The sequence below is a fragment of the Dinoponera quadriceps genome, unplaced genomic scaffold, assembly GCF_001313825.1.
Source record: "Dinoponera quadriceps isolate SergipeBrazil2010 unplaced genomic scaffold, ASM131382v1 scaffold192, whole genome shotgun sequence".
Lineage (NCBI taxonomy): Eukaryota > Metazoa > Arthropoda > Insecta > Hymenoptera > Formicidae > Dinoponera > Dinoponera quadriceps.
In genome coordinates, this window is record NW_014554324.1 from 30483 (window position 1) to 45913 (window position 15431).

General features: G+C 47.1%; 2 protein-coding genes across 6 annotated transcripts in view; both read left to right on the forward strand.

Annotated features, from left to right (window-relative positions):
* The first annotated feature begins 430 nt into the window (after positions 1 to 430).
* LOC106746740 (histone H2A.V) lies at positions 431 to 10966 on the forward strand. Of its 3 annotated transcripts, none has more exons than XM_014623674.1 (5): positions 431 to 642; positions 790 to 867; positions 7255 to 7368; positions 8905 to 9034; positions 9306 to 10966. In XM_014623674.1, the coding sequence occupies exons 1-5, from the start codon at positions 640 to 642 to the stop codon at positions 9365 to 9367; spliced, it is 387 nt and encodes a 128-aa protein (XP_014479160.1). In that variant the 5' UTR covers positions 431 to 639; the 3' UTR covers positions 9368 to 10966. The 3 variants fall into 3 exon arrangements, with proteins under 3 accessions (XP_014479160.1, XP_014479150.1, XP_014479170.1); XM_014623664.1 differs by lacking the exons at positions 431 to 642; positions 790 to 867 and adding exons at positions 894 to 1068; positions 1750 to 1940; XM_014623684.1 differs by lacking the exons at positions 431 to 642; positions 790 to 867 and adding an exon at positions 905 to 1128.
* A 676-nt stretch (positions 10967 to 11642) lies between these two features.
* Positions 11643 to 15431, forward strand: part of LOC106746836 (cadherin-87A) — a 223162-nt gene continuing 219373 nt past the window's right edge. For 2 of the 3 annotated variants that reach the window (XM_014623909.1, XM_014623928.1), the window contains exons 1-2: positions 11643 to 11807; positions 14685 to 14815. In XM_014623909.1, coding sequence (XP_014479395.1) covers positions 14781 to 14815 — 35 coding nt within the window. In that variant the 5' untranslated portion in view covers positions 11643 to 11807; positions 14685 to 14780. Of the gene's footprint in view, positions 11808 to 11840; positions 14546 to 14684; positions 14816 to 15431 lie in introns of those variants that run through there. The other variant, XM_014623918.1, reaches the window with a different exon arrangement.

Sequence of the window (15431 nt, forward strand, 5' to 3'; positions counted from 1 at the left end):
CCGAAACTCTCACATTTTTCCGACATCCCTCGATTAACATTAAATTCCCGAGGTGGAAAGCCGGAACTCAAAGGGTTGTTAATTTTACAAGAGGAACAGTGCCGACTGATTTTCGTCGGGTTAGAACGCGTATTCGGCGGGGACTTTTCTCTCGCAGAGACGCCGCAAGTATAAGACACGCACGCGCAAAAACGCGAATTACTCGCAAACCTATTTTTCCGGCTGTGTTTACATCAGTTTTATTCATACGAGGCACGGTCCTGTCGAGCGGAGAGTCCGTCTGGACGAGACAGCACGACAACGACGCCGCCGCCGTCGACGAACGTCCGCTCGCTCTTCGAGTCGGCGGCGCATGCGCGAGGCGCGCACGGGCCACGAGAGCGTCAGTTCCGGCGAGACGTCGAGTCGTGCTCGCGGTAAAACGGCGGACGGCGGGTGCGCTCGGTGCGGCTCGCGGCGCGGCGCCACCTGTGTTTTCCGTCCGGCTCCCATTGGCCGCGGCCGAGTCACGTGGCGCGATCGCGGGCGCGCCCGCAGCGCCAAGCGCATTTGGCGGGCTCGTCGCGTTTAGACGGCGTCATCCGTGGTTGTCCGTAACACACTGCGTGCCGAGCGAACTACGAGGTCCCACGTAGCACAATGGTGAGTATCTGCGAGTTTTCGACGCGGCCGACGGCCATCGGCCGGCGCTGCGGACAGGATCGTGCGCAGCGGACCCTCGGCCGTGTGCTGGCCGGGTTTTCGTCGCCGGATCGTGCGGATTAATCGTGATTTTTGTGTGCGGAACAGGCTGGCGGAAAGGCGGGCAAGGACTCCGGCAAGGCAAAGGCGAAGGCGGTCTCGCGTTCAGCTCGGGCCGGCTTGCAGGTGAGTCGAGTCGACGAGCTGGCTGGCTGCTCTCTCTCACTCTCTCTCGCTCTATCTCTGTTTCTCTCGCGACGGAAACGGCCGTGTTGTGTGGAATCGATGGTGTGCTCCCGGAGTGGCGGCTCGTCCTGCGATGCCCCGTTTTCGTCGAGAGGCAGGTTAAGTCGCCGTTGGCGCGAAAAACATCCCGGCCGATGACTGGTAGTTACCGCGGCGATGCCGCTCGTCAACTTCACGCCCGCCCGGACGATACGTCGTGCGGTACGCTCGACGATGCCGCTTTTCTCGCTTCGTCCGTTCGCGCCACGCCGAACCTTCGGGATATGTTCGTGCGGGACGATTTATTTTTTGAATTCGGACGCGACCGGACACAGCGAGTGAGTGAGTGAGTGCGGAGAAGGAGGGAGAGAGACGGCGAAAGAAACGGTCGCGTGCGGTTTTCAAAGGCGGGAGACCGACGGACCGTTGTCGTTCCTTCGAACCGCTCGTCCCAAGGATCGTCTCGTTTACAGCCCGCGCGGCGACCTCGACGACGCGCCGTAAATCGAGAATCAATTTTTGCCGCTCGCGCTGCGACTCGTCTTGATTGCGCCAATTCGACTCTCGCGTCGGTGTGGGATTCTCTCTCTTTTTCTCTGTATCGCTCTCCTTTGTTTCTTTTATCCCTCCCCTTCTCTCCTTCTGTACCTCTGGGCTCATGAAATTATATGATTCAGCACGCAGCCGATCGAACCGACGGAGAGGCGCGAGATTCATGAATTCGAACGGATCGTTGAAATTCGCGAAATCGGGCGGGCGATTTGCACGGATCGCCGATCCCCGCCGGTAATCGTGAATATGTAATATCGAGCGTTCATCTTTTTCGGACGTGCGACATAAAAGAAGGCAACGTCGCGGTGCTGCGCTCAAGAAAGAGAGAGAGAGAGAGAGAGCGAGACTATCGTATTCCGGAGCGGGCCTCGTCGGTCCGCTTTTATCGTGCGAGGAATGCCGTCTATTCAACGTGGAATGCAGTTTTCGCGGAAAAATATCCGACGACTTGCACTACAAAATACCGTTGGACAAAATCAAAGTTACGTAATGCCCAATGTTTCGAATGTGGTCCCGTCTGTGTGTGTATACGAATGTGTGTGCGCGCGTGTATTTGCATGTTTATATGTGATGTACATTCAGCACTGATCGTATTTAGTGAACGTCACGGTGTCTCTCTTGGAAATTGAATTGCGGCTTTGCCCTTCGACGCGATCCCGAGACACGACGATGATGATGACCGTTTCTCCTCTCGTCGAGAAGTGTCGCGTGTGACTTGTTGATTAAAACTCGAGGAAATCGCGTCGGTCACAGGTTACCGTCTAAACCCAGCGGGAATGGAGCTCGACGACCGCGCGCTCGAGTGCATTTCTCGAACGGAGGGAAAATGATTTCGAGTAATTTTTACGCACACCACGCTCTCGGAAGGAAGAGCATCGCCAGGAAACTGTCCGGGAGCTGCACACGGTTTGTGTGATTCAACCGACACCAGTGAGCACGGTCGTTTTCTTAGCGTGGGAACAACAACACCGCCAACAATCGAGAACGTTCTTTCGCGCCACGTTTATCGACACGTCGGTCGTGAATCTCCGCGCTGTCGCGATTAAAATTCTCGTGCGACACGATCGAGACGCCCTCAATTATTAACCGAACCGTTCCGTCACGTCCGCGCGTTTCTCCCGACGCTCACAAAACGGACGAATTTCATTTAGCCGTGAAAAAGTCGCGTTTAAGCTCATTTTTACCGCCGAAACGCGACGTGTTCGAGAATAGGCGGGCCACTCGCCGGCCGAGAGTCCCCCAGCGGGGACGTATTTTCGAAAATACATTACTGGCAAACAATCTGTTTGATATCATGTGCGCGCGCGCATACTTGACACACGCACAGAGAAACACATACGTTTCAGGAAGAGATTAGCGCGTCTGCGAGATGATACCCAGAGACGTTTCACGTACGTAACGTTTATGCGTAGGACGGGATTAATACATACTCAAATCGTACGTTACGACATATCGAGTGTGCACAGTGAATTTAACCGTCTTGGAGATATCGATTGGTACGCGATGCTTTTTCGCTCCAGCGAACGTTCCGTACCTGCGGAAGGATCGCGGTTCGAACGGAACAAAGATACCTGACCGACCGAGAGAGAGAGGGAGGGAGGGAGGGAAAGAAAGAAAGAAAGAAAGAAAGATGCAACCCGTCAAACTATAATAAGCTCGTTCCAAAGACGAAATGTAAAGAAGCCGAGATTCGTAGCGACAACGGAGGACGTGACATTTTGCACAATATAACGCAATATTATCCGACAAATATAGGCGTGTGCGCGAGAAACAAAAGCCCCGACGGTGTCGTGTGGTGCTGCAGTGACGAGTTAGAGAGAAAGAGGCTAAACGCGGATCGCACGAAAGCGCGCAGTTCCTACTTATTTCGATCGTCGTGCAGTGTCGAAATTGTGGCAGTTTTCGCGAGTTTTACCGACGAAACAGCAGCAGCATTGGAAATTGTACAGCGGTCCTCCTGTGAGAGTGTGATATTCGAACGTGTCGCACGCGATCGCCTCAATATCAGCTCGGTGGTGACAAAATTATTGTGTAACAATATCGACCGCGCGGACGGATGGACGAGAGAGAGAGAGAGAGAGAGAGAACGGGCAGGCGGGGGCGGGCCGACAGACGAGAGAACCAGCCACTTGGGAGTATCGCATCGCGTATTCTCCGAAGCTGAATTTCCAAGGGAGATGCCTCTCCATCTGCGTGATTCTCGAACGCGTCCTGGGACGTGTGTCGCGGATGACGAAACTTTGTGCCAAAAGCTGGAAAGACGATGGCGGGGCGAGCGAGAGAGAGATAGACAGGAGGGAGAGGAGGGGAAATAGAGATAGACAGAGTGAGTGCGCGCACGAGAGAGAGAGAGAGAAAGAGAAAGAGTAGACCAAATCGTACCGCTCGATATTCCGCTAAGCGTGAGAACACGGGACGTAGTCTGGATATTCGCGCGCGTTCTCGACGATTTTTCCGCTCTCGCGAGAATAATTTGAGGGAACTCGAAACCGCCGAAATCAGCCGAGAATGTCGGGACGTTCGCATTGGCGCGGCACCATGAAAGAACGACCGGGACGACGATTCGACCTCTCGGACGCGACGGCGATCTTCATTGGAGACGACGCACGATCGACAGCCTGCGGTTTGTCCTCACTCGTACCGTACATACACAGAGAGAGAGAGATTCGTGTCATCGCTTATCGCTCAATATTCTTCGTCTCGGCCGAAACTGCGAGCCAACGGCGTGATCGACGGCCGATGTCGCGCGAGCGGCTAGTAGACACGCGTCGCGTGTACGCGTCGTCCGGAAAACATTCGCTCGCCTCTCGTCGTCGTCGTCGGTGGTAGAAGTTTCGTTAGAAGTCACTAGACTCGTCAGTGGCGATTCGAGGAGGAGCCACTGGAAGCGGAGGGACGCGGACGAAAATCTCGGGACGAAGGGAAACTTCCTGGAGTAACCCGGAGTCCTCGAGTTTATCGCCGTGTTACTTGCTGCATTTGCTGTGTAAATGGTGTAGAAATACGACGCGGATAATAAAACGATATTTGTTTACGCTTTTTTACGCCCACGGTAGAAACCGTGAACGTACGTCGAGAAAGTTCCAAGTCGCGGTTGACATCAAACGTTACTTGACATTGTAACATGTAGTACATTAGGTAGTATATAACGATTTGTATCGGTATTTTGTACTGGAAATTCTCGCTCGTTCTTCCGGTGAAGTGCCGAATCGATTTTCGGGGTGGCTATTTGAGACCCTTTTATCTCGAGAGGATTTCGAGACTCTCGACGATAATAATAAAGCATGCAGGGTCGTGAAGTATTTGTTAACAACTATCGCAGCTTTCGGAGATACAAATCGAGTTTTTCGTTCGCAGTCAGTCTCCCGGAGACCGACCAGGAGTCTCAAAACGTAGCGAGAATTACAGAAGTGAGCAAATTCATCAGAGCCTGTTTCAGGACTCTTTTTTTTTTATCTCGAAAAGTGGTTCCGCCTGATTGGCCGAGAAGTCAATTAGGCACTTTTATCGAGAAAAGAGAGTTCAGAATACAGATTCAGGTGTTGATCAGCGAAATTATAAATGTTTTAATAAATTTTCTCACTTTTACGATTCTCACTACGTTTTGCGATACACAATCGATCTCCAGCAACGCACCTGTCTTATCTGGCTCGCGGCCCCCCTGAATTTCGCCCCTGAAGCGCGCAATAACTGAATACCATCGGTTGTCGAGAGTGTCGGGGCGCTATGAGCGCTGCGCACAGATCAAACGTTATTTACGCAACCTTTTTTTTCTCTCCTTTTGCTTCGTCTTCGCGTTCGCGTTTTGCTGTACGAAGTTTTTTTGCAGTCTTTTTCTCTCTCTCTCTCTCTCTTTCTCTTTTTTTGCCGGGAAATCGTTCTCGGAACGGTCAACTGACGCTCGATAGACATCCGAGTGCGCTTTGCGTCACGAATTTTGCGTCCGATGTTTACGGAAATTCCGCGCCGTTTCCCGGCTTTATGTCGTCGATATCGTTTTACACGCCGGTGCGAATTCGCAATACAGATAAAACGCGAAAACAACGGGACGCGCCTGTGAACTTTTTTTTTTTAGATGAGAGAAAGACGCGATCGTGTGTGCAGTAAATCTTGATATATTTTCGGGGAAAAAGTTACTTATTTTTTTTGTTTACGATTTCCAAGAGCATTCTACGGACATTTCTCGCACGTGAAGTATCCCATCTAAAAGGAGAGATGAGCTAACGTTCGGTCCGAATGTTTCCGCGATTATTGGTGATAAATTTCCCTTTTTATCTCCCTACATTTCATCTCCCCACATTTAACGTTCATTCTGCTAATTTGCATAATAGCATTTACTTTATTTACCGGATCGGTGTTCGCCTTGTCTTACGCTTCTCCCTCGACGAGAAAACCATATGTTCTCTCGTGTGCGCGCGTTTCACGTTTCCGACCACATGTTTTCTACCTCGAGCTGTTCCTTTTCGCATAGAGATAATCCTACTGAACTCTCGATGAGTGTGTATTTGGCGTGACACGCGTCGGTGAACGTATCTGAGAGCACAAAAATGTTTATCTCGCATCCTTGTTTTCACATTTTATCTCTGGTACCTTAATAGCTGCACCAAACTGCACTACCTACACTCAACACGTTGACTGCCAAATACGGAGTTATCTCGTAGTTGGCTTGCGGAAAGAATTCTCTGTTCCATATTGTAATACGAGTTAATTCACAAAGGTTTTAAATAAATTTTTATTGTTTTTTGCCGAATTATAAATATAATTTATATGTTAAAATAGCACGCTGATTTTTGTCTTGCAAATCGCGTTAGGACAGTTTCCTAATGATTGTCAACGTGTTGAAGTGAAATAAATATATATTTGACACTCAGTGGAAGGGAGAAGAAAATCGAGAGATTATACCAGATAGTTCAAAAGGTGCAGCTTTAAGGAGCGAACACGAATAACGAGACGCGCCAAGTACGGTGACGCAAAAGTTGCTCAACCTGCACGCACGGGTACAAAGCATCGTACGACCGCGTTTTCATCGCCTTTGTGGCACGATTTTCCACTTTCTGGTTAACTTGTGGTTTAGGCTTAACCCGGTGATGATGATGTAAACATTATATTTTTCTACTTATGCTTAACACGTTGAATGCCACGCTGATTTCCATCGATCGTACAAACGCCTAATTGATTCAATTAAATCACTAAAGCTGCAGTAAATAAATATAATTTAGGATACGCATCTGTTAGCTTGTTTCATTAGCTCATTACTGGCTGTACAACCTATTTTGTAGATGCAATTAATTATACGTCACACGTAATTTAATAAAACGCGGTAACGTCATAGCGCCGGTCACCGGTGACCCCCGTGGCAGTCAACGTGTTAATCATCAAACTTGAAAAGTCATCGTTACAAAACCATCCGTTCAATGATTAAACGTGGATAAAGAAGGCAGGATTTGTGCATTATTATTGGGTTAAGTCTAAACCCACAAGTTAACTGGAAAATGAAAAAAATCGGACATCAGCATCGATGACGACAGACGAAAAAGAAGGTGAAACCCGACGAGACGGCGGCAAATGACGTTCACCTTTGTTGCGCTTCTCTCGCATTCGCCTCTCGCGCGTGGCGCTGTATCTATCGCACGCATCACCGATGTTTCTTCGCACAATAGTGACGTCAGTTTAACCGTTTTACCGTGCGGAGGGACCTGTGTCATGTGGAGGTGTATGCGCCGATTTCGCGCCTCGTGATCCCTTCCGTCCAGGGTGAGGAAGCACACGGCTAATTGCAGGTTTATTGTATTGCAGTTCCCCGTGGGCAGAATTCACAGGCATTTGAAAAACAGAACCACCAGTCATGGTCGAGTGGGCGCTACTGCGGCGGTGTACAGCGCGGCCATTTTGGAATACCTTACAGCCGAGGTGAGCACACATGTGCGAATGAGCGAGCGAGCGAGTGAGTGAGTAGAAGAGCTGAAACAAGCGCGAAAGAGAAGAAAAGGGTGATGGGGGGGGGGGGATATTGTAACTGACACTGTGCAAAGATCAAGACACTGAGGTTCTATTTATTGAGTTCGGGCTAATGTCCCGAGTATAACGATCGATTGTACATCCCGGGAGTACAAATCATGATTTGATGATATCAGAACTGGAGGGCAAGAGACAACAAAAAGAGTTACAGAGATGATAAAGTTGTAAAGAGAATTTTACAGAGAGAGAAGGATAAAAATGACTGAGAGGAACGAGTCGAGGTGTAGGTGGAAGGGAGAAGTGGGAATGTTGAGAAGAATGTTATGAACGGTAACTACCCGGGTATAACTAATTAACGGTATATACATAACCGCAAATAGAACTTACCACAGCCGATAGATAAAAAAGGGTAACGCCAAATAAAAAGTTAATTAGAGGAAACGTCGGGGAGATGTTTTACGTTGGAATATGGTTTGGACTAGTTATTATCGACACTCTTCCAAATATTAGATACTGTCAAATATTTGATTGTTCCATTGTATCCATTATTGTTATAATGAGTAATAATTAATTTGTCGTAAAATCGTAATTATATTATCTGCTGTGTAAATGTGTAAAGTAAGTGGATATTATATATATCTAACGAGATGGTCGCGCCGTCATAAATGTAGAAAGAGGAAGACCAAAGGAATGATAGAGAAAAAAAAGAAAAAAAAAAGGGCTAAACGCAGACGTGATAGAGAACGGCTGTTATAACTCGCAGCGTCATGCGCATTGAGGGCGTCGTTAAAACAGCATGGCCGGTTTTCCCGCCGTTATTTTCGAATAAGTTTTATGACACGTCGAGTTGTATCAAGATGTTAAGTGTAATTATGTTAGGTATTTTATTTTATGTTTCATCTTTATATTAAATTGAGACCACATATATGCTTCAATTGATGTCAGTAAAAATAATTTTTATAATTTATTTTTTACTAAAATTAAGGGAGGAGAAAATTGCATGCATGCGTATATTTTAATCGACCGATCGTCTTGCAATGATAACAACTTTAACCACTTGCGCTGGAAAGACGTGCTACGCACGTCGTAATGCTTTTGTCGCAAAATCGCCAACGACGTGGTATATACACGTCGTCAGACAATTGTCACAGAAACGACGTGCGTGGCACGTCGGCTGAGATTCTTTGCCAGAGCACTGATTCTCTTTGCACTGCATAGCGTACAGTTGTTAATATATAACCTATATTCTAAATTAGTTTAGAAGATATAAGTCTTTCTCCGATTTCTCTATGGCATCGAACACTGTGTGACGTCTCCCAGCGAGTTACACTGGACCGTTCTGGCACACGCGTCTGTGAATTTCTTGCCAGCGCAAGTGGTTAATTTATTTGTAATGATAGTATAAAGCTACTTTACGACGAAAATAATAGGTTTCTTTCACTATTGTGCAAAGTTCAAAATTGTATCGCGATTCTTCTTTTTGCACAGGTCTTGGAGTTGGCGGGAAATGCGTCAAAAGATCTGAAAGTCAAACGTATTACACCTAGACATTTGCAACTTGCCATTCGTGGTGATGAAGAATTAGATAGTCTCATTAAGGCAACTATTGCAGGAGGAGGTATGTTTCTCTTCACAATACTTCTCATCGAGTCATTGTAATTTTGTAAATCACCAATATAATTGGAATAACTTGGTATATAATTTTGATGTATTTTCTTATGTGTTCTGCGGTCACGGTTTTTATTTTGTTATATTTGAACAAGACACTTATCCTCTCACGTCATGTGACGAGAGTTTTCGGATATAGTTTATATTGTTAAGAGCAACACACGCGTTTTTTTTTTTTAATTTTATATAAACAAATTACATGTATCTTTTATTAATTACAGGTGTCATTCCACATATCCATAAATCGCTGATCGGCAAGAAGGGTTCGCAGAAGCCAGCATAATTTACAGTAACAGTTATTACAAAATTACAATTGACGTACATCTCGAGATCCATGGGTGAACGGGAAGAGTGGAGAGCGAGCGGTCGAGTGATCGTTGACAAAGTGTACCTACATTACTGAATCGATGGCAGAACTGGCGTGATATATATATAGATTCATATAAATATATATAGATATATAGATATATAAATAAAGCAGATATTGATATAATTTAATATAGGTAAAGAGATGAAAAAAAATGAATGAAAAGATAAAATAACATCATACAATTGACAAACTGAAAAGACGACGAAAGAAAGTTGGAGGGTGAGTGAGAGAAAAAGAAAGAGGGTGAAGTCCATTTTAGAAGAAGGAGAGTAGTAAAAATTGTAGTATGTCGCGAGCGATGCGTTATAGCATGGCTTGCTTTGGGAGGTAGTAGTCTTTGGTACAGTTTGCAATTGACGAACACTGTGGAAACCGCTGAGGTACCTGAAGGCACGTGGCAAAGTGTCTTCGATCAATCACATCTTGATACGACACACACCGACGACGAAATTTATCAATTCCTCTGTATCGAAATCGCCATCACCTTGAGTTTGTTCGTCTTACCGTTCTCAAACCGCGCCACGTTGAAAGCGTGACCTCTTTTCTTATTATTACTATTATTATTATTATTATTATTGTATCTACTCACGAGCGATAATTGTTCCACGACACACGATACGATACGCGCGCATGACGTTCGTTCATTTCACGACTATTCTCTTATTATGAGTTGCAGTATGTTTTAAATATGTTGCACACGTTTTGTATCTTAGCGTGCGGTGAGTTTCGAGAGCACATACGTTTTTTTTTTCCCTTTCATTAAACACAGTAAATATTTCTTTATCGTCGGATTCGTCAGAGCGATAAAACAACAAAATAATTGTGAACGGAGCGACATTTACCTTTGTAATTTGCTGCGTTACTTTTCGAGTGACCACTCGGCCAAACGTGTACGGTATATGTAGAAGTGAACGATCAAGTTTCCAGTCTTCTCGATCTGCTGCTAGTTAGGTACATCATCGATCTCTTTGCACATTATAACGAGTTCCGAGATATTTTGCGCTTCTCACCTGTTAGAATCACTATCGTAATTGTATGGAGAGATTTGATAAGAGCTTGGAAATTTGAAAGAGTAACTATTAATTACGACTGTATATAGCGTTTCTAATTGAATGTAGAAAATTACATGTCAGCGAGCATTGTGTTTCACAAACTTTCGAGAATTATAGAACGGGGCTTTCGTTCCGGCGAAGCCGAAGTGTTAAGTTTTGTTTGCAGAATCGGACTTCCGGCTTCGATTGTTATAAAATAATACGAGGTAGTAATAGAGACAGTTTATGTGAAACGTCTGGAAAGTTCTTCATTGGCGTATGTGCGAAAGAACGTGTCAAATTTTTTTTTAATTTTCGCTCCGATCATTTTTCTTTTATTTTAATGTTTGTCAGTTCTTCGTTATCTGTACGATTTAACATAATTTTTACTGTATGCCTACGGTTTTGCACCGTATGTTAAACATCAGCCATATGTAAAGCGTTCATTTTCATAATAATAAAGATAAATTTTATTACGAAATTCTCCGTGTACGTATGTGTGTGTGTGTGTGTCATGTGTTTAAACGCAATTGTTTTGCGCGAAATTCTGAGCTTGAAAGATTCGCTGCAGATCTTGAGCTACTTAGAAAAAGCAACGGAATTGTCTCTGGTATCTTTCTACGAGTAATAAAATGTTACGCCTCTACACGTGGAAAGAATCATTAACAAGGATTAAGATCAAGATCGTTGCGAGGGAACACCGAGTTGTAAACTAGCTTCGAATATATAACGCGTCTTGGAAGTACAATATACGAAAAACCAAGTACAAAAGAGCGAGCTGGAATGAGGGAGAGAAGTGTGTCGACTATGAGTAAACTCGTCGATTGCAGCGTCGGTTCGACGGTGCTCGAAATATCGGGACGCAGGTATAAATACTTAGTCATTATCTCTCGTCGTTAGAGCGCGAGACGCCGAGCGAGAAGCGGTTTCGGCGTGCGTTAGGCGCCATCTGGCGATCGACGCGCCAACTCGCGGCGGTCCCCGCCGGCCGCTCTTTCGACGAGCTGCGCTCGCCGGCGTGAGCGCTTTCGTTGGGCCGCGGCGAAGTGGGGGGCGGGAGGCGCAAGGCGCCCGCGCCGTGGGCGAGAGTAGGAGTGAGACGGAGCGAGAGTCGAGCTCCCCACTCGTGACCACCGGCGCGGCGTTCAGAGCTGCAGTCGCCTTTCAGGGTACGGTCGGTTCGGTTGTTCGATCGCTCGCTCGCCCGCAGGGTTGCGGCAGCAAACATACGTCTCGGAGTCGTACCGGAAATTCCGCTCCGTCGCCCTCACCCGGTGGTGTGATAGTGTCCTTCGGTAAGGACACTCCGACACGGTCCTCACGTACGTATCCCCGCTCCCCGTCATCGTCGGGTCCGTTATTCCGGGTGGACGGTGACAGGTCGCGTGCTCGCTCCAGGAGCGAGAGTGCAGCCGAAGGACGCGCATCTCTCCGTCTTGCTCCGCGCGTCTCGCGGAATAGAGAGGGAGAGAGAGAGGGCGAGAGGAGCCGGTGAAAGGGGAAGGGAGAGAGGGGAATAGAAAGAGACGGACGCGCGGCTCGGCGAGCGGTCGTTCAAAAATTTCACCCGGGTCGCGTGCGTGTTCATCCGGTTCGGTACATTTTATCCGCCGCACGAATTTGTCATTGTTTATTACGCTGCCAGTGTCTCATTGTTGTGGTTGTCGTCGGCATTCGTGCGAATTAAAAATCGGTGAGCGCGCCGGCTGTTCGGGCTCCTCTCGCTCCTCGGCTCTCCGTGCGTCTGCCGCGTGCGAAATTCGCGAACTCGCAAGAGTTCCTGGGAGAAGAAGCTCCTGCGGCCTTTCTCGTCCGCCTCCTCCGAGAGCGTGTCGTCCGATTCTAGACTTTCTGAGGAACCGGCGTCCCCGTCAGCGATTCTGTCGAAATGCGACGCACCGGTCGCGTCAGGTGACTAATTCCGACCGTATCCGGGACACTTCTGGGATGTGTCAAGATAGTTTTCGGACAAGGTCGGACAATAGCATAAGTATCCCTTCTCTTCGGCCGATTTCTCTCTCAACCTGTAGATACTCGCGCAACCTTTACAGTCGATGTTTACAGGCGGTTTAAACGATAATTCTCGGAGTGTGCGTTCCGCGGAAACTTGCACGACGTGAAGAATCCGAAGGGAAATAATTCATACGGCGAGGTAAAATATTTCTAATTAATACGATTGCTTGATCTGGCTTCCGGGCTGTAGCTGCCTTTAATTAGGATAACTTGTTCCTCGGGATCTGTCGAATCGAAATACGACGTAAGGAGACCGATCCAATTTTCAATGCACGAATCACAATTGTTTTTTGCCCGTGTGTCAAAAGCACGCTTGAAAACCGATGTGCATTCATAGTCAGGTCATATATATAAGATTGTCTTAAGTTCATCTTCAGATGCTGTACGACCCATTTGATTGGTTACGAAACATCTAACTGAATACCGGCTTTAATGTCCGCGATTGAAATAAATTTTTCTATTCTTGATACAAATCCATAAAAATAATCGATAGTCATCGATCTTGCATGTGTAAACGCACTCAAAGCTGAAAAAGAAAAACATTAAGAAAAGCGAAACGTTAGGAGGCGGGCGGACGAGGAGGACTCTATCGATCTTTGTATACATTGTGTTTGAGCGATGACGACGAAGTCTCGATTTACGATTACGGTTTTTCGATATTTCTCCACGCCGCAAGTCGCCGACTCGCTCGGAGGACACTTGATCGGCGTAAAAACATAAGTAGAATTCGGTGTGTTCCCTCGCGAAAAAAGAAGCACATTTGCGGTGCATTGTCGTTTGTATCGACTCGACTGATGTTGAACGTGCGCCAAGCGCGAAAAAGTCGAGACTCGAAGAACGGGGACACGCTACGAGCGTCATTTGAAAATTAAAGCGATACTTCTGTCCGGGCGGTGCCGGGTAAACATTAGTTATGAGAGTGACATCTTGGTTAACCCGTTCAATTTTTCACGCCCGGCGCACGAAACACACGCGCGTGCGCAGTCCTTCCTTGCGGGAGAACGCTCTCTCGTTTGCGCGTGAAATTTGTTGATGATAACGAATCGGTCGGGGAAGATATCGAGTGCACTTTATCGCGAATTCCGCGAGTGTGAAAAGCGAGTTCAAATGGAGTGTTGATGAAGCTCTTTATCGGATTCGGGCGATAAATATTTTATGCCGTGTGCTCGGCTGCGAAAATTCGCATTTGACTGCATTTGACGACATTTGTCCTCGATATTCGCCGGGAAATCTTTGTGGACGAATAATATTATTTGATTATTATATTCTCGTTCTCTGTTTTCGGTGTATTATTTCGGCGTGTCCCGGCTTTGTTATTGCCAATTCATCGCGGCACGCTCGTTTACATGTCTAATCACGATCGTAAACGGGAATGATTGTCCGTCTATCAATTACTCGCGACGATAAGAATCCGCGAACGCGTTTAATTAGAGACAGAGGAACGTGGTAATTACGAAATGCGCGAGTAAATCTGCGAAATGTGAACGAATCAATTTCGCGCGCTCCTGTATATTTTTTCGGTACATCAGAGGGCGCGCGCGCGCGCCGTTACACGTTACATTAATATTATTTTAATGTTAACTTTTACTCCAATATCAACCCGTTTAACATGCAAAATTAAATTTAATTGGTCAGATTTCAATTCGATCTCAATCCTAATCCGTGACACGGGCATAGATCTAGTCTTTAAAGCTCTCGCAAGGGGGCGTTCTCTGTGCATACAAAAATTTATGCGCGGTACGCCTGGGAAAGAAAAGCGACGGAGCCATCTTGGAATTTCGCGCGCGGAGTTTTCGGCGGAGTCGCGCGGGTGAAGATACCGGTTGCTTTTCGGCGAGAGACACAAGTCGACACAGTCTAGTTACATCATCAATCGTCCTTATTTGGCGGAGAAAAGGATAGCAAATGGTGTAACGAGACTTGTGTGTGTGTGTGTGTGTCTCTCGGTGGAGAGTAACTTTCGTGTCGCGAGCGGTTATCGCCGGCAGTCGTTTCTTACGCAGCACACCACATCCGAGGAGCATTCTGGGAACGTCCTTGGGACGAGGTATGTCCTCTGAGCGTCTTTAGAACGTTCCTCGGAGGTCTTTGTTGTACGGGTTCGTTCGTTTTTTCGTCTCGCGACCGGACGCGCCACGGTTTGCGCGCGCGAGACACGCGATGCTACGTTCCCTTCTGTTCCGAAGGCTGGTGCTCGTCCCGCTGGACTCCTGGCATGGAATGATCCACTCGCCGTAACTCTTCCCACGCAGAACGCGAGAAGCCGAGGGCTCTACGAGGAGATGACGGGCATACGCGTGGAACGAGTCGCCGCTCGGTGAGTACCTTTTCCTTTCTGCGAATGCAACTGGCGCGAAATTCTTGACGCTCGGTGTGTTCGCGTGCGTCACGCTTCGGCGTGCTCGAAGTTTGAGGTTAGACGATGCGTGTTGTTGTTGCGAGCGAGATAAAAGGATGGAATGCAACGATCGCGTGTGATCTTCGATTACGCGATCCTGCGAAACAGTAGTTTAGCGACTTGGCGAGATACAACGCGGTGGACCATCTCCGTGGCGCGTCTGTTCGCCACTCGGTGGTTTCTCCGAACGACCAGGAGTCGATTTTTTTTCTGCGAAAGTGTCGGGCGTCGCCGACTACCGCGTATTTTTGCTGATTATTAACATTGACTACAGAGCAACGTTAATCCGGTTTGGCAACTACCGTAATTAATGAACTCTCGCATCCGATTGGCATTTTCTTTCAGATCTGAAGATAAGAAAAAAACTCCAATTAAATGCGAGGAATCGCTAACTAGGTTGTTACCAAACCGGATTAACGTTGCCGTGTGATCGAAGTCATTGTATACTTTCGTAATTGAATTCTAAGAGAACTGTTTCTCCCGTGCAACTACACCGATTATAATGACGTCAGAAGTGAGAAATCGCTTGTCTTGC